The sequence below is a fragment of the Thalia democratica genome, chromosome 4 (genome assembly GCF_965202585.1).
Source record: "Thalia democratica chromosome 4, ktThaDemo2.hap1.1, whole genome shotgun sequence".
NCBI classification, from domain to species: Eukaryota; Metazoa; Chordata; class Thaliacea; order Salpida; family Salpidae; genus Thalia; species Thalia democratica.
Window position 1 is genome coordinate 27369168 of NC_139168.1, and position 24344 is coordinate 27393511.

A 24344-nucleotide genomic window follows, 5' to 3' on the forward strand; every position below is an offset into this window, starting at 1 on the left:
GTATAAATCAACAAAAATAATGTTTTAAATATAAAATGTTTGAATTTTTTATCTATTTTTAAAGAAAAAAAAAGCAATTATTTTTAATAAAGTTTCATAATAATAAAAGTTTAGTTAAAAGATAAGCAGCAAATTGCAAAAAAAAACCTCTAGTCTTTAGAAAAAAGCCATTTCTACACAAAAAATTAAAAGTAAAAAAAAAACGTTTGTACTTAACACTTTTTAGCATCAAATACACAAAGCAAAAGTTATTTGTAGAAGATTTCAGTTTTCCTGTTTAAGTAGTGAGAATATATTAATAAACATAAAAGTAATTCATACCTTGAAAAATAAAAAAAACATATTTACGGTCTATTTGTATAATAAGTACATTTACAATTATTCAAGTTGAAACTTATTATTTTACTACTTAACTCAAATTATCTTTGGTTAAAGAATAAAGTTCAACTAATAATAAATAAATGTCAACAGTAATGTCTCTACAGATACGATAACAGTTAAAAAAAAAGTTATACAGAAATGCTTTCAAATTTCACGTTACATTATTGAAACAAAAAAGTATTCACTTGTAAACGCGTCAATGTAGAATAATATTAATTATCTAAGTTTATTATTTGTACAAAAAATTCATTTGAGACCGCAAGTGGTTATAATAATATTCACTTACACAAATATAAGCTTAAATAAACATTTTTTTGTGAAAAAGTGTTAAGTCTACTAAAGGTTCGCCTGTAAAAAATCAACAATTATAAACTGATGTGCTATTAGTTTGATGGGTTTTTTAAAAACATACCTCTCTAAAAATGTATAACTACAAAAATATGGGTGTCTAATTTACGCGAAGGGACACTTTTTCAGCCTTCGTGCAAAAGTGTCTTCGTGTATGTTTGAACCGTCCTCTTGCAAAAAGGAACAAAACATCAAAGTTCAGCGGCACTGACACCATCAAGATGACAAAGTTGCACAGCCGGAAAATTCTAAAAGGAAATATACATTTTTTACCCAGATAAACTTTCTGCCTAAAGACCCTCTGCTTTTCCAGTCATTTCAATGTCCTGTTCACTTCTGCAAAATTTTTCTTTCAGGTACTTTTTGAAGTCGGGATGTCCGTAGGCGTACACCAACGCGTTTGTCGTTGATGACGTTTTTGCGATCAGTGACGCGGCTAACTGAACTTCCCCCTTGACTTCCTGTTGAGATGCAATATTGTCATTTCTTATGCTAACATTTTTAAGCAGTATCAGTAAAATTATTCAAGTGTTATCATTTAACTAAATATGTTCGCTTTATAGTTTATAAATCGATTCAGATCAGTATCATTTACTGAGCGATGTAAAAAAGCGCTCAAAAAGTTAAGAGATGTTGTTGTTATTTTCTGTTGTATACTAACACTTCAAAAAAGTACCAGGGAGTAATTTTTAATGTGTATATGTGCTTTGTAACAGCTGTATAAAGTGTGTTACAAGATTGTAAAGCTTAGGTTGAGTTAAACTCAATTGACAATATTGGTGGTCGCTCAGTTATTAACTTATTGAACAGTTGTATATGATGAGCTGTAGTGAATTAACTTTGCATAAACAGTATGAACTTGAAATTAAAACATCACTTAAGCTCTTTCCCTGTTACTTCCTGATAGGAGAAAGTTTAACATGACTAAAGCTAAAACTTTTTAGTAAAACTTTAAAGGTATGTATGTAAATAGGTGTCTATAAAAGTATGAACAACTAAATTTTCATTAACAAAATGGGAGTTATTTGAGTTAAACAGATCAATAATTTTTTTTTTTAATCTATAAAAATAATAATTTCCAACTCAATAAGCTTTTACAATTTAAGTATAAATGTTCGTGTATAAAAATATAGTTTCTATAGTATTTAAAGTTTTTTTGTAAAGAAATTGCATGTGTGTACAAAAGTATGATGCACAAATAATAATTTCAAAATAACTTTAAACATAAATATTTTTTTAAAGCTATTGTTTGTATATTTTTAATACTTCTTCAAACAAAGCTAAACAATATTAGTTAACACCGCAACACGTATAAGTGTTTGTCTAAAAAACTTACATTGATCTTTGAACTAAATCAAAAACAGAATCTGTCTCTCTGTTACTTATTCATTCTTTATTGTTTAAAAGTCAAAGTTTACTTTATGCTTTGTAGCTTTATAGATTATTATTTATTACATAAACAATCGTTTTATTAAAAAAGAAAGTAACTTAAAAAAGATAATAAACTTCTAAACTTTTTTTTTTAATTTGTGATTTGTGTTTAAACATTTTAGTAAAAATCAGTACCAAAACAAAACTTTTATTTTTAATTTGTTATTGTTAAATTTATTTATATTAAACTCGTTCTTTGAACTCGTATAAAAATTGTTAAAATATTTAAAATTTTGATTTTACAGTTGACGAGCAAACATTATAATTGATCCTAATACATAATAGTAAGTTAATAAATAATTAGTGTTATATAATGGCAACTTATCAAAAATAGTAGTAAAATAAACAACTTGTATTAAAAACGCATTATGTTCAAGCTAATGGGTTAAAACGAAAGCAGTGATAACGAAAAATCATAAGAAAATTCTTTAATGTCTTAGGTAAGCATTTTATCTGATTTTTATTACTACGCTAGTTGATGTGAACTCAAAAACCTTTGTTTCAAAAGAAAAAAAACAACATATTTATTTACATTAATACCCTTTATAATATCCACTTATCTATGTTTTTAACTTTAAGACAAATTAATAAAATTGCATTACAAGTTGAAATGAACTTTATACGTTATGTGATAATATCAAATCTTTCAAAGGAAAGAATGAAGTTTTTACTTTTGGTTTTTAAATTTTAAATCTAGATTGTTTTATAATTTAAACAGACTGAAAATATTCTTTATAGATTTAAAATGTTTACTTGCCAAATATGCATATCAATGGAATTAATTCAGCGTAACTGCAGATACAAACTTTTGATTTTAAAATATCTAACATTAATAACTAACCAACTCCTCTAAAAATGGACTTAAATATTTAACATTTTTTTAAGTTGTGAAGTTAAAAAAAGTACTTTTATTTCCTTAAAATATTTTTTTGGTAATTTTAGCATTTATAGTAAGTACATAGTTTAAATCAAAAGGTTAATTTTTATAGAATGTCCTAAAATTTTACCTTTACCATTTATGAAAGTTTCATAATGCATATAATTTCAAAACATGTATGAATACACTTACCTTATTTAAAGATTTAACATCAACAACATGCAATCGACTTTTACATACGTATGATTTAATCAACAATAAATGATATTAAGTTTACGAAACAAAACCACAGAAGTTAAATTGCTATTCAAACTCACTTGAAACTAGATACTTTTGAAATGTTTAAAAGCAACTTGTTTGATAAATTTGATTTTTGCTGGCATAATTAATGTTTAAACAAACTAAACTTTACGCTATAGTTCAATACTGACAAAGAATGTATGCGAGCAAATCAACAAATTAACAAAAAATCATAAAATTGATAGCAATTTTAAAAACTTTTATCACTTCAATAAAGTAAATAAAGTGTAAAAACTTTGATAAAGCACTCTACAACAAAAGTACTACAAATAGTAAGTCTTTTTTTTTGTCCACCAAAACAAAATATAAATATGATTTACTTAAGTTGTAAAACAATAGCAACAATATTGTAAAAGCAAAAAGATGAAAACGCTAATTTATAAAAATATTTCTTTAAACAAATTGATTTGTGTATTTTCTACCAGAAACAGCAAAAGAACATCGTAGAGTTTTTTTTGAAAAATAATGTGTATAATAAACACAATATATATGAAGTATAATAAACATCATATCAATTGAAAAGAACAGTTAATACTTTCAGTTAACATTCAAGAAACCCAGCATAAACAGTAGAAAAATAAATAGATATAATATTTACGAAACTATCTATAATTTATGTTAGACTACAGAATCAAAGAAAAGTACAAATAACTTGTAGTTTTTTTTTTTTACTTTTTATTCAAAAAAAAATACATAAAAAAAAACTAACGAATCCGAGTTTGGACACAAAAGCTATGGCTGCGTAGGGAGTCCACCCGGCCACAAAGGAAGAGACCGCCTTCACCGTCGTCCTGAACAGCTTGCTGTGACGCTTTCTTTCCCTCATCTTTTTCAATCGTGACGTCATAGTCGAATGCTCGTTCAGCCGTGACGTCACGGTGGTGAAAACGCGCGTGATCATGACGTAACAGAAGATGATTGTGAGAAGGGGAGCTGTGAATGTTGTAAACTGTTAAGTTTTTTTTTACATTGATGAAATTAAAAATTAAACTGTATGTGTATGCTTACACTTTAAATTGACATTTCAACTTTAAATTAACTAAATTTCTGTTAGGTTTCTGTTGGTTAACCGGTTGAATAAAGAAATGAAACAATGTGTAGTCTTTAAACTGTTGTTGTGTCTTAGAGCGTTAAAATATTAAAGTTTTTTAATGTTTTAAAACAAAAATTGTATAACAAATAAGCTTTTTGCTTGTAAAAACAAATTGAAACAATGTAAAAAACAACAGAGAAACATCAACAAACACAAATAATTTATAACATTATACGTATAAAGCAAAACAAATTATATGATTTTAACTTTTTTTTAACTTTTGTATGATATATTTTTAGTAATTGAAAACTTTGCGTAGAATAACTTTGTTCTATGAAATATTGTAACTAAACAACTACTTAACCTGTATATTTTTGATAAATTTTAAGCTTTAAATAATTTAAAAAATACAAAGTTTGTTGCTTAAATATGCTTCCCTAATTAAGTTATATAGCCTGTTATAAATAAAGTAGTTATAAACAAGACGTGTTAGTTAGAGTTAATATTTAGTTTTATTTCAAAACTCTTAAGTTAGCAACTATACGCTTAATATTTAATGCTGAAATTTAAATTGTTACGTTGCTTTAGCTAAAATGTAACATTTCAAAACGACTAACCTAAAAAGCCTAAACAAATAATAACAACTAAGAAATTCATAGTTGATGTGTCACTTTGGTCGTTAATTAAAGTTGACGTGTCAGTTTTGTAGTAGTTAAATGTGCAATGAATGTGAAGTCGGTCGTATGTAAACTTACCAAAACCAGCATATGGTAGTCCGGACAAAAATCCCCTGTTTTGTAATATTAGTTTTTTGCTGGTTCTTTTAACAAAATCAAAATGAAAAACAGAAAGTTATGTTACAAGTATTATTTATTTTTTACAGTATATAATTAGTAACTTCGGCTGTCAAAAATTAAAGCGCTCGAGTTTTTGCTTAAAACTTTCGGCACGAGCGAACAAAGTTGCACATGGGGATAAAATTGCACAAAGATAAAGTTGCGAGAAGATAATTTTGCACGAAGGGTCAGTTTTGCACGAAGATACTTTTGCACAAGCAGACAGCTTTGTAAGGAGACAGCTTTGCACGGGTTGATTTTATTTCTAATTTTAATTTAATTTTTTTATTACTAGTTTGTTTTACTATCACTGTTACCCCTAACCCTCTGTCAGTAGCTTTGTTTTTTATTGTTTTTATTTCTAATAATAATTTTTATTAGTCATTTTTTATTTTTATTATCACTGTTACCCCTAACCCTTACCCTCAGTCAGTAGCTTTTTTTTTGTTGTCTTTTTTTTTTGTTTTTTTTTTTGTTTTTGCTCTCGTGCAAAATTTACCCTTGGTGCAAAATTTCTTCTTGCAATTTTGTTCCATCGTGCAAATTTGGCTTCGTGCAAAAGTGTCGTCGTGCAATTTTGTTCTCGTGCAGTTTAGTCCCCTCGTGCAATTTTGACCCGTTTCCATTTTTAAAAGAACAAAAAAAGTTAAGGATTCTTTCACGCACGTCAATAATTTTTATCTTTATTTTTCTGCACAAAAGTAAACAAATTTAAGTTTTTTATATTTTTTCAGACTTTGATTTAAGTTATTTTGATTATTTGTTTTTTTTAGGTCACTTACGAACAGAACAGGAAACACAAACAACAAACTCAAATTTAGTGTTAGAGTATGAATAATTTATATTGCTGGTTTGTTTGGTACAAAATAAACAAGAATAATTTTCAGACATTACGTAAAATTTGATGAATGATTAAAATAGTAGAAATTCAGTCTTGAAAATTTATATTAACTAGTTTTAATTAAAAACTACGTACTTTTTATTTTTATACGAACAAACTATTTTCTACCCAAACCAACACATAATAGAAATTTGATCAAATTTTTTTTTTACGTAAGCATTGTAAGGTCCATAGCTAATTTAAACATTTACTTTGAAATAGAAAACAGTTTAAAACCATTCTTAATTTTTTTTTAGTGTTTTAAAAATTCTAGCTTAAGAAAAGTCAATTTTTAAAATACAAGTATCATAAAAACAAATAACAAAAATAAGCTTAGCAGTGAAAATAACTACTAATTGATAAATATTAATTAAAATTATAGTTAAATAATCGAATAAGTTTAAGTAGTTATTACAAAAATTAAGCTCTTCTATTTTTAACAAATAGTTACTCACTAGTTTAAATCTAGTGATAAACCCAATTACCAATAAATTGTTAGTTGTTTAGCAAAAACTAACGCAGCGGTCCATATAAAAGCGAGCTTGACCAGTAAAATGACCACATCCGGTTGATATTGACTCCTGTGACATCTTGCAATTTTGTATCTTTGAATGGCAATGATCGTCAGTGTGTATATTTGCGCGTACGCAAACAAACCATCGAAAAACGCTTGCTGGTGACATGCTGGAATGTATTGTTTATTGAACGATAAAAAAAGCGCTCAAAAAGTTTGGTCTAAGGACCTGGTGTACAAAGGAACCTTTCGGTTATCGAGTCGTACACCACATGCTTAGAAAGTTTCTTAAAAGCTATTACACATAGTTTTTTTACCGTTTAAATATTTAAGTCTTTAGTAATAAAACAATCAGTTAAACGAAAGGAAAATGAAAGAAAATAAAACTAAACAAAAATTAACTGAATTTTGTGTTTAATAATGTACTGTGAATCTTGTTTAGTAACATAAGAACTAAAATATATATATAACTTTAAATTAATTTTTAAAAGAAGATAAACAACACTAGTAATAAACGTGTGGATACTTGAATTATAGGTTACAACTACTTTAAAGAAAGTAAAATGTAATACGCTGAAATATTTTTACAAAAATTTTCTTATAAGTATTTTGTGCTAAAAAGGTAATTAAAATGTGTAAAAATGATAAAAACGAATACCAAATAAGTATTTTCGTTTATATGCATAACAGTATAATTAGCTTTTTTGTGCTTTCAACATGTTTTTTGTTTATACTTGGATTACTTAGCACATGCATATTTAATTATTAATGTATTATTCTTAAATTTACCTTTGAAGGCTTACTCAAAATTAGGTAAAAAATTTTGTTGATGACATGCGAGAAATAAAAAAAAATATTTTTATATATACATAACATTAATTTTTTTTTTTACTTTTTTTTCTAAGTATTGAGATTTGTATTTAGACTAATTGGCAAATGCATATTTAAGCTTTATTAGTTAATTTCCTATTATAGCTTCTTTAAGAAGTGTTAGAATTGCATATTAAAAAAAGAAGAAAAGAAACAAGTATACTTTAAGTAGTCACTGAAGTTCAAATTAAAATATTTAGATAAATTTTAAACATTATATATTTTTTACAAAATTTTATCCACATAACAAAAATAAATTAGCATATATGGATTACATAACAAATAATGACTTTTATTTCGATATAAAATTTTGTTTAAAATAAATAGCTATCACATAACAAGTTTTCAAAAAAAAGATATTTTAAAAAACATGATATAACAAGAAAATTTCTCAGTTCTTTTTTCTAAAAGTTTTTATTTAAAAAAAAAAATAAAGTTTTAGGTTTTCAAGGTAATCAGCAACTAGTATAAGTTTTTTTTTTAACTACAATCCAAAGTACACTAAATTAATTATAAAGAACATTTTTTGTTTATTTGACTCTAAAGAGTATTTGTCTAAATTTTTATTTTTCAATTTAAAAGTGAAATTAAATACAAGCTTGGTTAATATAAATTTACAAGACATTTTTGTTTTTCTATAATTTTATTTTAGAAAATATTCTTAGTTAAATTCTTATGTAACCAATATTTTTTTTCAAGCACGTTTAAGTATGGTTTACCTTTAAATTTTTCACTGAAAATATTCCATTTCAGAAGAAATGATTTTTTAGATACATGTCATATGTTTATACCTAGAGAACTTTTCTAACTCATGTAATAGAAATACGTCTTATTTAAAATTGCAGTAATCTTTTTAGAATTTAGGTTGAAAAACAGCACTAGACTATAAAAGTTCACAATATATTTTGCAGAGTTTAAAGGTATATTTTAGTTAAAGTAAACTTACTTAAATTTTTTAACATTTCTTGTAGGTATAAATCCATAACAATTGTAGCTAAGTTTTTATAACTAAAAACTTAGCAACTCAGTTAAAGTTCTACATCAGTTAGAGCTAGTTATAGATTAAAGTGCATATTAAGGCTACTGAAAAACTTTAAGATCCAGCAATCAAATACTTTTTGCTTAATTGTTTGTTTAACAGTTTGAATATCAATTTTGTCAATGCTTGTAAAATAAAAATAGAAATCAAATGCAACCCTATAGTAAAATTTGAATAAAATAATAAAATAATGTTTTTTGTGTAAGTAGTTAAAAAGTGAAAAATAAATAAAAATAATCAAAAAAGAATTCGATTTTTTATATTTAAAATGCTTTATTGCCAACCTTATGATTAAAAAGTATGACTACTGAAACTAATTTCTAATGAATTATAGTTGAAATTTTTTAAATATCACTTTAACCATTATACGAAGAATTGTTAAAAAAATCACAAGAAAATAATATTTTACCTGATGACACTGATAATCATTAAGAAAAATGTACACCCAAATCTAAAACATACCACTTTCAGTGAATGCAGTTCTACGGTTTATGCAGGATTGTACTACAAAAGGAAGTTGAAAATTAATTCCGATATTTGCAGCCACCAAAGACAACAGATTGATATTGATTAGTCGCTTTCTTTTTGAATTGAAAACTCTAATAAGTAATATGAAATAAATCAAATACACTTAAAGATATAACATAAAAAAATTTAGCAAAATTCGTTACGCATGGAGTACTTAGATGCAACAAGCTTTTTGCAGGAGACAAATATTTAGATTTAATAAAACCACTGTACGTAAACTTTTTAAAAGCATATTAACGTTTTAGAAGCTTTTCGACGCAATAAAAGGCTTATTTTATTAAAAAAATCAGCTTATAAAGTTTGTGTACTGGTGACGTATATAAAACTAGTCGTTTTAAAATAAATTTTGTTAATAATATAAACATATATTTTAGCTAATTTCAGCTACTTCTCAATGGATGTTTTGTTTAAAAATGATTTATGGTAAAAGTTTTTTTACCTATCTCACGAACTTTTTTTAGAGTGTTTTAAATTCTAAGTTAATGAACTACTTGTAACTTTTTATCTTTAAACTAATAAAAGTTCAAGGTTGCTTGGTTTTTGTCTTATTTAAAATAAAACTAATGATTCTGGTTATTCTCTTAATTAAAAATTTTAAATTTTTTAAATAAGGTGTTTGTCTTCAACATTTTCAAATAAACGAAAAAACAAGAAAAAACTGGAAATTGCAGGTCTGAAGTATGATCATTAAAAAAAGATGTTTAGTGGACAATTTTTTTTATAAAACTACACAAAAACAGGCTGTCGATAAAGTTATACATAGGATTGACTAGTGTAAAACTTCAAGTAGAAAGTAAAATTGTATAACAAATCAAGAAAACTAAAAGTTATCTCAAAACGTATAATATTATCTTGCATGTATTGGAACTGAAAGACATGAATCCAAAATCCAACTTAAAGTATCACACATTAGTTGTTAAACATATTCGACATACAGAAAATAAATATAAATATTATTTAGTTCCTTTTAATAAAAAACTGGTTTACATAATCAGAAACCATTATTTAAATACAGCTATTATTTCAAAACAACTATAAGTATAACTGATTTAAACTAGTTATGTTATAACAAAATTTGAAATTGAACCAAAAATAAAAGGCTAGCCAGTATTTATGTTTTACCTATGAAACAACTACAATAACTTATTTTAATACTTGTGTTACTTTGACAAAATAAAAATTCTACTTTAAATTTGGAAAAGTGGTGAAACGTTCTTTAACATAATAGAAACATAATTGTTTTGGAAAACTTAAAAATTATATAAATAAAATGTAAACGTAAATCTTTGAGATCAAAAAAAAAAGCCAAAAATATACTATAAGTAATCGTTTATAAGTGAAACATTAATAACATCAAACAATGAACAAACTTTGTAAACAAAACCGTAATCATGACATTCAGGACGCATCCAACTATTGCAACGATCGACATAAAAACGGCGAGAATATCGAGAAAAATTTCATCCGGCTCGTTTGTAGAAGTTTCAGTCAAATTAGGCTGCTTTGCAGATAATTCCGAAAAGTTTGCCGAACTATTCCAATTCAGTTGTGTCATTTCAATACAATCTGAACAAAAAAAATTAAAGTTAAATTTGCAACAGCAGAAATTAGTTGGATCGAGTTAAAAGTTTTCGCTTTCGTGCGAACCATATCAAAATATTAGCTTCTGCAAAATGAGACGCTCACCTTCTTCTACTCGTTGTTTTTCCTCGCTTTTTGCTTTTCACGGTGCTCTCGTTTGCCCCACGTTGCTTTCAGTGGTTTTGACGTCAGAAATTTTAACTCTCTAGCTATTGAGATGCGAAAAATAACACTGACACTCAACTCATATTTGGTAGTTTTGAAAGCTGGTGATAACTTGTGTTGCGCAATTTGCTCTACTAGTAAGTTATAAAAACTCCTGTAACATGTTTTAAGAATCTTTTTTTATTTTATTTATTTATTTATTTTATTTTTTTTCAGTCTTTTTGTTAAATGACAATGCATTATGTTGTTGCACTGCACAGCTTAATATTTTCTTTTAATTGCAAAATATTGATTTAATGGTAAAACTCGTTAATAAGAAAAAAATTTCAAACATTTTGTTTTTATCTCAAATCATTTTAAAAGTAAAATTCTTTAACTTAACTCATTAGTTAAACAAACAAACTTAAGTACGGTAAAATAAAATTGATGGAATTGCTTCAACATTATTTCTATCTTTAAAGCACCTAACCATGTTTAAAGTTTATTTAAATTAAATAAACTTTTTTTTTTATATAGTTATTTGTTCTAAAAGGAAACTCAGAAACAAAATATGCCATTAACTTGTTTTTATTATCTAAAACTTATAACTAGAAGTTTATTTAGTTAGCTTTTTAAGAAATTAAACAAAGATTTATATTTTTTTAAGATATTTTTTTAAGACGATAAAGCTAATATGAAAATTTTAGTTACTTTTGTAAAATGACCATGGCTGTTATTTATCTAAAAAGTATATATGTCTTTATAAATTTTTAGTATTTTGTAGTTGTACTGATATTTATTATTGCGTTTTAAAAAAGTAAAAAAATGATATTTTCAATGATAAAAAGTAAATTTGCAACAATATCTAATTAAAAATAAAAGCAGTGGCGTAAAAAAACAAACAATGTATAACTAATTTGTAATTTTGTACAAACTAGTTAAAGTTTAATTATGCTACTTTTGAACTATGTTCGTCATTAAGGCTTTTTCCCTCTTATTTTAGTCTTGTTGCTAAAACAACTTTTAGTTTTAAGATTTTTAATTTTTATTTAGTTTGAGATTAATAAAGAGTAGTAAACTAGAGAACTTTAAACTTTTTCTTCAAATCAGTACAATATTTAGTTTTTAAAAAACAGTTAAACATGTTTATTAATTGTTTAGAAGTTTCAACTTTTGATATTTTGAAACACGTTAGTAATTAACTAGTAAAACAACTATGTTCGGCATCGTCTTTTTTGTTTACATCCTTAAAAACTGTTTTTACAGTAAAACACTTTTTGTTGAAACAACGCTAATTTGTTGAAACATTAGCGATTGCTTTGGACTTAGCAGAAATATTTACCTATGATTAGATAAATTTTAACAGTATAAGCCTTCAAAAAGTTTTGTACATGAGTATTCAAGTAATTTTTCGTACTTTAAATGCGGTCGAAAACTTTAAGTAATGTTCTTGAAAGCTAATCTAATTGGTAAGCTTACTGTTATTGTTGTACTTAATGAATTATGAGTGTTTAATAATAATAATAATAATAATAATAATAATAATAATATATCTATAAATTAAACAAAATGTAGCATATATTACTTTTAATTTTTTAGAATTATGAGCTTACGAGAAGTTTAAATGATAAATTTAATTTTAAACATTACATTTGTTATATTTTTCCGCAATAAGAGCCCATTGTTTTTTGTTTCAAACTAACGTTTAAAATAATGTTAATAACTTTTATCTGGAACTAGAGCATATTGAAGTTTTAGGTAAAAATTCTATTAAGGATGCAAATTTCTTATTTTTATTCGAACTTTTAGTTTAAGCAAAAACAATTAGAAATTCCAAGGTTAAAAATTCAAACTTTACGTTTGTTTTATAACTACGAGGTTTAAACACATTTTGCATAAAACAAAAGCAAGGTGTTTTACTGTTTTAAACAACTTTAGATTAAATATAAGTTAACCTTACTTTCTAAACTTAGAATAAGTAATTCCCAATTGTCAATTAGTCGTCTGAACAGTAAAACTCTTTTTATGCTTAAGTACTACACAACAGAAAGTATTCAGACTTTTTTTAAACCTTTTGCTTTTTGTTTGCAAACAATTTAAATTTTAAAATTATTTATTGACAGATTAAAAAAAATCATTTTAATACTTAATTAAATAGATTTTTTTTTATTTTTAAAGCATTTTTTTAGTTTATTATCCATCACTAAACATAAATAAATAGAAAACGTAGTTGCTTTGAATTTCATTCAATCTCAGTCAGTCATTGGAAAGCTAGATAACGACATGAAGTTTTTCAGTTTTTTTCGCAGTATAACAAAACGGGTATACTAGATCTAACAAAGCGATAAAAACAAATACATACATACATAATATCAAAAGGTAATATCGTACTGACATAAAAGTTTAAGTTTTTAAAAGTATTATTTTAAGCAGTTTTTTTCAAACTAAATACTTGAATAGAATACTTGTTAAAACCTTTTCATTCTTTTGTATTTTAATGCTTATAATAAAATTTCATTTAATTACTTTAAAAATTCAATATTTATGTTCATTACATACATTTATTTAAAGTTTATTATTAAAGATAGCTAAGTTAGTATTATTTGAAATTTCCAAAAAAAGACAAATAAATCTACTAAACTATGTTCATACTTTGTTGTTAAATATGATTTTAATGAAAACTTATTTACAAACTTTGCAAAATTAAAAAAAAAACTTTACAAAATTTGTTTATGCGTAACACTTGTAGCTATTTAAACTAAAACCTTTTTCTAAAGCGTTGTATTAATTTTAGTTCTTAACTATAGTTTTAGTAAAAACTATTGTATTGACTAGTAGTCACTAATATGCTTTTAGATAAGTTTTTATAACACTAATGGTGATCGTAGCAGGGAATTTGAATGTGTTTCAAATTCCGCCACACAAAATATAATTAATTTATAAAACTTACTATATGAACTTTTTTTTAAACAATTTAGATTGTTTAAAAGCTTTGAAAACCGTTAGTTTAGTTAACAGAAATATTAAATTAGAAACCTTTTTATTCAATAGTAAAAGTTTATTTGAATTCATTTTTTTAATAAACAAACCACAAAAAATTTAAGGTCAAGGTTTTTTGGTTTTAAGTGTTTAAAAGATGTAGTTTAAAGTTAGTTGTTGTAACTTATTAATAAGTATAGGTAAATCATTTTTTTAACTTTACTTATTTGATTGATTTAGTAGTTTTAACAAAAAAGAATAATTAACATATATAAAATTTTTTTTTTCATTTTTGCATCAGCAAAAATCACAGTTATATTTATTAATAAAGCTATCTTTGCTTATAAGCATTTGAGTTGCAAACACACAATTAAAAATTTTCGACTAATTTTTTTTGATTTGGTTTCGTAACTCGATAAAACCATCTGAAGCATTTCATTCGTATTAACCTTTAAAAAAATCGAAGGTTACACAATAAAAAGTAGTTAACTTCTAACATGATAAAAATGATAACTATTGTTACACATGCTGCCAAAAGTAATAATTTTTCAAATGTTATTTTCTTTTTTAAAGCTTGTTTATCTTCTACAGTTGTAAAATTTAAATAATGTTATAAAAATAAAGTTAGCTTAAAACCGTAGTTTTTAGAAAACAAATCACCTCGTATCCAATTGGTTGGATTTTCTGAAACCACCATCGTTATCGCTCACCAGCTCATGATGTCTCCTCCTTCTTTACGAAGTTCCGACATCACAACTGGTTCAAGTGTTTCGGTAGACCTTTTGCCGCTGTTAAGTCTTTTAAAAATTTCTTTTGTGAAAAAAACTCGCTGCCTTCGTTTCTCGCTCATCTTAGATTTGCTGTGAAAATCTTGCTGCGCGTACCTTTTACTTCTGTTTTGAAGTTGATTGTTTAGTAACGTAAACAGCGTATTAGCTTTTTATTAGTATAAAACATTACTTTTTGCTTTGCAATATAGTATAAAGCAACATTTAATAGAAGATTAACTAAATTAACCTTGATAAAGGATTTTCTTTGCAAGACACCAACAAAACAACTGCAATAAAAACAAGCACTCCTATTGTGCAAGAAGTTATTTTTAAATTCATTTTGCTAAGTTTTGTTGCAAGAAATTTAACTGATCATATCACTTTAGCAATTCTAAACAGCTTATGTTTTGCAAATGTAGGTCACCGCCTTTATATTATAAGTGACATATGTTTTAAATTTTTTTTAATGATTTAGTTTTTTGTTTGTTTTTTACTATTAAAATTTATCAAACTTTTGTGTTGAAAAAATAAAACTTGAAAAAACATCAAACTGTATAACAATAAATTTTAGCAACATGTTTTGTGTTCAAACAATTTCAATTATTGAAAGGCATTATCAATTTTTTTCTCTAAAACTTATAATTATATGATAAGCAGGTTTAAGCATATAAATATTAATAAAATTGTTTAACAATGAGTTTATAAATTTAGCACCAAACGGCTAAATAAAACTACGCTTTGTTTATTATAACTAATTTAACTTAAAGAAAAAAAAAATCATTAATCATTCTTTAGTAAGAAACCTTAGTCTTTTTACGTCAAAAATTAAATGGTTTTATAGTTAAGCGGCAAAACAACGTTGTTTGGTATTACAATTGTTAAGTATTGTTTTCAACGCTCTTCTTATTAACTATTTAATTTCTGGTTTTTGCTAAGATTTTGAATCTACTTTTAATGCGCATTTATCTTTTGTAAGTTAGAAATAAATACAGAAAGTTCGTAAGTACAAAGGTTAGAAAACTTTTTTTATAAGGAAAAAAAATGTGTATATAGCTAATAGTAAAAATACATTAATTCAGTTGTTGCAACTAAATATGTATTATTTGTTTAAAAATTTAAAGGGTTTTGAAGTTTAGAACTTATTCAAGGTATACAAACATTTCAAACCCTTGTATATCAAATACTATAATCGATATTAATGTTGAAGAGCTACGTTACTCTAGTATATTTTAAAATCTAACTAATTACGTTTTAAACAACAAACTCTTAGTTTTTTTTTTTGTTTAGTTTTTTATGAAAATACAAAAAAAAATTATAAACAGGATTTTTATGGTATTTATAGTTAAACGTTGTTTGGAAGCATTAAGTAGATAAGTTATACAGTTTTCTCGTTACAAAAAATCGAATTGAATTTAGCTGTGGAAATTTAAAATGCACACAATTTCACACTAATCGTTTTATAAAAAATTTTTTTATAAAGCATAACACTTATGTAGATAGGAAATGCTTTAAAATTTGAATTAAACTATTATAAACTAAACCTAAGTATTGTAAAACCAAGTGTTTACTTATATGTAAAGTTTGTTATCAAAACTCATGTAACAAATCTGTAATGTGGAACTTATAAACCTACGATTTTTTTCTTTTATATACGCAACAAATTTAATTATTTTAAATTTAAAGCTTTTTGTATTGGAAAGTTCTTTAAATTATATATAATTTTACTTTTTTTAAATGTTAATCTTGTAATACTAAGCTGTTTTGTTTATATAACAATGTAAAAAACCTAGTCACACACTAAATATTTTGCTAAGTTTAATTTCGTTTTAAATTTTAAACACTGTATTTATTACAAATGACAAAAGAAAAATGTTTTAAATGCTAAAAAACAGTAAACTTTTTTTTTTTTGTTTAAAACTATATCGAGTTTTTAGTACTTGCAAACACTGTATTAAAAAGTAAAAAATAACTTTCTATTATTTAATACACTTGTATAAAACAAATTTAACAAAATACTTTTTACAACCTTGTGACTGCTGGAAATTTAACAACTTTCAGTTATTGAAGATTAAGATTATCTACCTTGCCAATAACAAGACGACAGTTTTAAGTTTTAATAATGTTATAATTAACAGTTATGTCTCTAAAGTATGTATCTTGTGAATTAGTAAACTTTTTTTTCAATTGATATAAAATTTGAATTTAATAATATTTTTCAAAATATAGACACGAAATACAAAAAACATGTATACAAAAAGTTAAAAGAACATAAAAATAGCTTCATTTAGCAACACGAACCGATAAATTGAAACATTCGAAAAAATATATTAATAAAAAATACAATTTGTCTTATACTTTTATTTAAATTAATAATAATATAAATACATAATTACCAAAATTAAACATTTAGAATTTGTTCTATCGCTCTAACAACGTATTTTAACAAATCTTTGTAGCATAAATTTGAAGTTTATAAATGTTGAAAAAAGCATTTGTCCTATATAGGCTGTGTTGCATAAGCATATATGGTGTAAAACTCAACATTTTATCATTCATACACAATTAAGGGATAAAAAAAAGTAATTTTGTTACGTTTGTTATTATAAACTCTTTTATGTAGTATTGTTTATTTTTTCAGTAAGTCTATTTTTGTTTTCCAAAAAATATATTTTTTAATTTTTTTGTTATTTACTAGTTCATATTAAAGTAAGGCTTCATAATAAATTTAACTGACGTCTAGCGAAATAAGACCTACAAACTAAAAGTAATAACAGACTTCAACATCAATTAGTACGATTTAAACTATTATTTAGTTTTAAAGCTATAATTTAATACAAACAAATAAAAACGAGCTTTGAAAAACTGTGCAAGCTAAGCTTAAAAACATTTTGTGTTAAGTCTTACAGAGTTACAAAATAATTGTATCTAAGCTATTTCTGTCGACAATGTTTTAATAAAACATATTTGCTTTAAATCATTCTTCGTAACTCAAACTAAATATTGCTACAATTTTTACAACAAAGTATAAGCTGTCCGAATGGTTTTACAATAAGGGTTATTAAAACTTCGATATCAACTTGAAGATAGTAAAGCCTGTTGGTATGGCAGATGGTATTCAAGAAGGCAGAAATAAAGTTTTGTATAGTCCTGAAGTATCTAAAACATTTCATGGCTGCTAGAAAAATACTTGTTGTTTTTGACAAACATTTTTGTTGAACTAATTTACATGATAAGTTTATAGTTTATAGTTTACAGTAGACCGCAACGATACAATTATCGCATCACAGTAGTCTACACCCTTACAACTATCACTTGGACTAAAATAATTAATCAAAGGCATTTAACAAAAACCTATGACACAAGTATTAAATCAGTTTTAAAAGAAACCATAATTACAAAAAAAATATTACACACAATTTTACAGTTGTGCTCTCAAAATATTTTCTCTTATAGCGAAATTGTCTATAAACAAAAAAGCGATAAAATTGCACGGAGACATTTATTATTATTATTATTTTTTTTTTTATTAATTAAAATTTTTTTTACTATCACTGTTACCCCTAACCCTTACCCTCGGTCAGTGATTTTTATTCATTTATTAGATTATATTTTAGGTTTTTTTTCTGTAGTTTTTTACTATCGTGCAAATTTAATTTTGTACAATTTAGTCCCGTTCCCTCTGAATGTAGATCGAGCAGAAAGTAACAAAAATCTAGCTAGCTGCTTAAATATGTTGAACCAAGGTGGATGCAAACAGAGAAAGAAGTGAGTTTTTTAAAAACAAACTTTTCTTTCTCAGGTCTAATTAAGATTATACAAAAAAAATATTTTATACGGGAGATTTTTCAAAAGTATAATTTTAGATAGTTTTTTGATAATAAAATGCAGCACAAAGTTTGTATATTTGACTGGAAAAATCATAATTTATAAGTTACAACTATCAAATCACAGTATATTGCAAATAATACAACTACCACATCACAGTAAACAGCAACAATACAACTACCACATCACAGTAGATATCAACAATATAATTATTACATCACAGTAGATTGCAACTGTACAACTATCACATCACAGTAGAATTCAACAATACAACTATCACATCACAGTAGATCGCAACATTACAACTATCACATCACAGTAGACCACAACAATACAATTTATCAGATCATAGTAGATTGCAACAATACAACTATCACATCACAGTAGATTGCAACAGTACAACTATCACATCATAGTAGGTTGCAACGATACAACTACCACATTAAAGTAGATTGCAACAATACAACTATCACATCACAGTAGATTGCAACAGTACAACTATCACATCACAGTAGAATTCAACAATACAACTATCACATCAGAGTAGATTGCAACTATACAACTATCACGTCACAGTAGATCGCAACAATACAACTATCACATCACAGTAGACCGTAACAATACAACTATCACATCACAGTAGATTGCAACAGTACAACTATCACATCACAGTAGAATTCAACAATACAACTATCACATCACAGTAGATTGCAACAATACAACTATCACATCACATTAGATTGAAGCAATACAACTATCACATCACAGTAGATTGCAACAATACAACTATCACATCACAGTAGACCGCAATGTTACAACTATCACATCACAATAGATTGCAACAATACAACTATCACATCACAGTAGATCGAATACAACTATCACATTACAAAAGATTGTAACAATACAACTATCACATCACAGTAGAATTCAACAATACAACTATCACATTACAGTAGATTGCAACAATACAACTATTTGATCACAGTAGATCGCAACAATACAACTACCACATCGCAATAGATTGCAATGTAAATCTCGTGTAAATCCTCCATTTATTCAAGTATGTGAAATTCCTTCAAACACTTGCAAATGCACGGAGTGGGTTTCATCCAGTACCACTTTTACCAGAAGATCATCATCTCACAAAATCTCTTACTCCATGGGGAAGTTACTACTACAAAGTGGTACCACAAGGTTATTTGGCCAGTGGATATGCATATACGCGCAGGTATGATGAACATATAATTGACATATCTAGAAAGACAAAATGCGTTGATTACACTGTTTTATGGGATGAGAAGTTGGCTGATCATTGGGGGCGTATGATTGACTATTTAGATTTATTGGGAAAAAATGGAGTTGTACTCAATCCTGAAAAGTTTCAGTTTACACAAAAAAAATTATTTTGCTGGATTTACTATTACGAAATCTGAAATTAAGCCACAAGAAAATTTATAAATGCTATAAGGGATTTTCCTATACCCAAGTTAAATAAATACATTTTTCTTGGTTGAGTTTATTCACAAACTAATTACAAGAATGATAAAGTCTGTAACACAAAACATAACTAAAACTAGGTAAATACTTCTACATCTCCCCCCAGATTTTTTCTACTAAGGAGATAAAACGGCAAATTTACCTAGCAAAACAAAATTTTTTTTTTAAACAATTTTTTACAACTTAAACGCATTTTTCAGGTCTAAAATTCAACGAAATTAAACTCAAAAAGACAAAAACATTTCAAAAATTACGATTAACTTAGTTCACTAATAAATGATTTGTTAAAACAAACTACAACTTAAACAAACAAACTGTAACAAAAAAAATTGAGACTTAATCTTTACTTTTCGTCACTCAATTGCTGAATACAAGCATTTAAAAACTTAATTGCTTCACCGATTCGAAGTTTTCAGCTTTGAAGAACGAAACCACACGTCATTCATTTAACCATCTTGAAACTTCACTTTATTTGCTGATAAACATCTTTATCATATTTTCGACTTTAAACAAAGTAGAAGGTGCATTACTGATAGCATTGAACACTGACGAAATACTGCTACACTTATTTTCCAAATACTCGATACCAACAAACAGTTCGAATTTTTGGAAGTCAATCTCTGCGTCCTCATCCAAGAACACTTTGAACAGAAGGCTGTTAGACTAGTCTGCTGCAAAGTCAACTACAAACTTTAGGACGTCACCATTGGACTGAAACTCATTCATTAGACCATAAAACATTAATTTACAGTGAACATTCCAACTTGACAATAAATGAATATCAGAAACATCGGTGGCACGAAGCTTTTGAAAGGTATCGTAAAGTCTTACACGGAAACGCTGCAAATAATTCGATAATTTCACACACTCATCCCGGACACATTGTTGTTTGCACTAAACTTTTGCTGTCAGTTTGCTTTTCGGTAGAAAATATAAGTCAAGAAAGTATAGATCAAAGCAAATCCGAGCCATTCCAGTTCAACATCAATTTCGAAGAAAACCATTAGTACAGAAGGAAATTACACAATGCTTCACAAGAAGAATCTTCCTTCTATAAAAACATAGAACGTTAAAACTTTTCTTGACATCTTTTCTCAACCTTACAGAAAAGACAAACTTTTACAGTGGTATGTTTGCCTTTGTCAGATAAGGGATACTACTTAGAGATTTGCAAACAGGAGGGGTAAATCTTCTCAGAAACTTACGATTTTGAGCAGTTAAGCGACCTGATCCATCAACTTTGACAACACATTGATGGCAGTCCTTTTTTTCCCCCACTTGCTAGGAAAGTTACCTGTTCGATTTAGTATCACGACATGATCACCGCAATTTTGTGTTCTCACTTATATTTTCCAGAGACTTAACAAAACAAATACTGAGAGATTCTTCCTTTTTATTCCAAACGTCACGCAAAACTTTTGAGATCTGCGGGTTATTGTAGGTCATAACACTCTTTCTGACGTAAGGTAATGACTTCTTTAAATTTCGTCGCAATCCAGTGTGTAAAAGTACGTTTTTCTGTCCCTGTACCTCCTTTTTCTTCTTCGCGTTTTTCCGCTCGAACATATTTTTTCTACGACCTAAGCTGCAAAGGCCATCAAAGTTTTGTGTATACAAACCACCAACTAGAAGTGCATTTGACTCATCAGCATAATTTTGATGACTTTGATAAACTTTTTTACGGGACTCTATCCAGCATTTTTTACAGGCAAAACACTCAATATACCTCATATTTTTACTGCTCCAAACTAATTTATCAGTTGATTTATTACATATGCTACAAGTTGTTTTACCACTTGGTTATTGTGTGGTTTTCTTTAAGGATTTGCATACATTTGGTGTGTACAATCCATCAACTAGAATTACAACAAATATATTGAATAAGACTTAATCATAAATGAATATATCTTTCTTGGTTGAGTTTATTCACAAACTAATTACAAGAATGATAAAGTCTGTAAAACAAAACATAACTAAAACTAGGTAAGTACTTCTACACAAGTCAAAAACAGATGTGCGATCATGGTTTGGCTTAGTGCACCAAGTTTCACTTTATAACCAATTGACATCTTTGATGACTGTGTTTAAGCCGTTATTAAGTCCCAAAACTAAATTCTACTGGAATGATATGCTAGATGAATACAAATCAAAAGAAGCTATAGTTACAGCCATAACAAAGAAAATACAAGTTTTCGATTTCGTAAAGCCCACTTGTATACATTTAGACTGGTCCACAATTGGTATTGGTTACTTTTTGTCGCAGATTCATTGCTGTTGTAGCTCTGTTGTGCCAGGATGTCGGCAAACTGGATGGCGTATTGTTTTAGCAGGCTCTCGCTTTCTTACACCTTCAGAATCACGTTATCTGCGGTAGAGGGAGAAAGCCTTGTAATTGTATGGGCACTTGAGAAACCACGGTATTTTACACAAGGATGTGATAATCTGTTGGTTCTGTTAGATCACAAACCACTGGTGAAATTGTTTGGAGACAGAACACTTAATGAGATTGCAAACCCGGTTAAAGCAGAGAAGTCTTGAGAAGGGTATTATTTTGTAGCTACTGATAGCCTTTCAGACTGGACAGAACAACAAAGAATTAAATTAAGTACAAATGATTCTGGTTCAAAAGGGCTATGTAAAGCTTTACAACGTATTTTTGTCACTTTTGGTGTTCCCGTTGAAATATTTTCAGATGGAGGTCCAGAGTTTTCTGCAAGAGCTACCAAAGATTTTCTGAAACGATGGGGTATATACAATTGTATGTCATCTGCATATCATCTTGTGTCAAACGGTAGGGTGGAATTAGCAGTAAAGGCTTCTAAGCGATTGTTAATGGAGAATGTTGGTTCAAATGGTGAACTAAATAACGACAGAATGGTACAAGCTTTACTTACACAGAGAAATACTCCTGATCCAGGATGCAAACTATCTCTTACACAGATCCTTTTAGGAAGAAATTTAAAGGACTCATTGCCTTACATCAGGAATAGTGTTATGGCTTACAATAACCCGCAGATCTTAAAAACTTGTCGTTAAGCATGGAGTAAAATGGAAGAAGCTCTTAGGTCTCGTTATGTTAAGTCTCTCGAAAATTTTAAGTGAACACACAAGATCGTTGCCACCACTGAATTGCGGTGATCATTTCATGATACAAAACCAAGCAGGTAACTTCCCTAACAAGTGGGGAAAATCGGAATAATAACGGAACTAAAAAACTATCATCAGTATGTTGTCAAGAATGATGGATCAGGTCGCTTAACTGTACGAAATCGCAAGTTTTTAAGAAAATTTAATCCTCCTGTTTGCAAATGTTGAAGTTGTATCCCTTATCTGAGAGATGCAAACATACCACTGCAGAAGTTTGTCTTTTTTGCAAAAAATAAGAAAAGAGATTCCAAGGAAAGTTTAGATATAGTGTGCTCCCAGAAGGGAATACGTTTTAAAGCTGGAGATAACTTTGGCAAGATTTGCAGAACTTATTCAAAACCAGCTACTTTTCTTTCACTTGAGAACTCAAACTGCTTGGATGAAAGCCAATATTCTACATATCATAAAAATGGTGAATTGCTTCGTTTGGATCCTAATGATAAATCTAGGGTATCTGAAAGAAATTTTGTTGACGATGGAGTGTTGCCAGAGAACGAACTGCGTCGTTCCGGTCGTGTAAGAACCCGGAAAAGGATTTATGATAACGATAATAGTATATATAAACCTGTTTAAACTGCTGTTCAAATTAATGATTTTGTTCAATTGTAACTATGTTAATTGTAACATTTTAGTGGTTTCCGTTCTTTATAAGTTTAATTTCGTTGATTTTAGCACTGAAAGTTGTATTTAAGTTTGCAATTTTTGTAAATGATTTGTTTTGTTAGCTAAATGTGTCGTTTCATCTCCTTTGTAGATAAAGTCTGAAGGGAAAAGTCTAAGTATTTAACTATTTTCCATCATGTTTTGTTGTACAGATTTTATCATTCTTGTAAATAGTTTAAACTAAACCAAGAGTAATATATGTATTTACACGGGGACATTTTTACACAAGTGAAATTTTTTTTTTTTTTTTTCTTATTTTTTTATTGATTTTATAATGACTTTTTATAATTAATTTTCTTTATCAGTTATTTTAACCCTTACCCTCATTTGGTAAGCTTTTAGTTTTTTAAGTGTCTTTTTTTATTAAAATAATACACTTAAAAATGAAATAAATAAAACACAACTATCACATCCCAGTAGAGTGCAACGATACAACTATCACATCACAGTAGATCGTAACATTACAACTATTGCATCACAATATATAGCAACGGTACAACTACTAAATCACTAAAGATTGCAACAATACAACTATCACATCATAGTAGATCGCAACAATACAACTATTGCATCACAATAGATAGCAACGGTACAACTACTACATCACTAAAGATTGCAACAATACAACTATCACATCATAGTAGATCGCAACAATACAACTATTGCATCACAGTAGATAGCAGCGGTACAACCATCAC

At 27.1% G+C, this 24344-nt stretch overlaps 1 protein-coding gene across 1 annotated transcript; it reads right to left on the reverse strand.

Annotated features, from left to right (window-relative positions):
- Positions 1-1019: 1019 nt before the first annotated feature.
- Positions 1020-10592, reverse strand: LOC145833191 (rhodopsin-like). Its single transcript, XM_082940390.1, has 5 exons — positions 10397-10592; positions 6605-6770; positions 5126-5160; positions 4047-4270; positions 1020-1190 (listed from the first exon to the last, which is right to left on the reverse strand). Exons 1-5 carry the CDS (start codon positions 10590-10592, stop codon positions 1020-1022), a joined length of 792 nt encoding a protein of 263 aa, XP_082796516.1.
- Positions 10593-24344: the final 13752 nt, after the last annotated feature.

Coding starts and splice junctions, on each gene's coding strand:
- LOC145833191 (XM_082940390.1), bottom strand. CDS start 10,592: ATGACACAACTGAATTGGAATAGTTCGGCAAACTTTTCGGAATTATCT. Junction 4,271..5,125: donor ACTACCATATGCTGGTTTTG/GTAAGTTTACAT, acceptor CAACATTCACAG/CTCCCCTTCTCACAATCATC. Junction 1,191..4,046: donor TTGTGTCCAAACTCGGATTC/GTTAGTTTTTTT, acceptor GCATCTCAACAG/GAAGTCAAGGGGGAAGTTCA.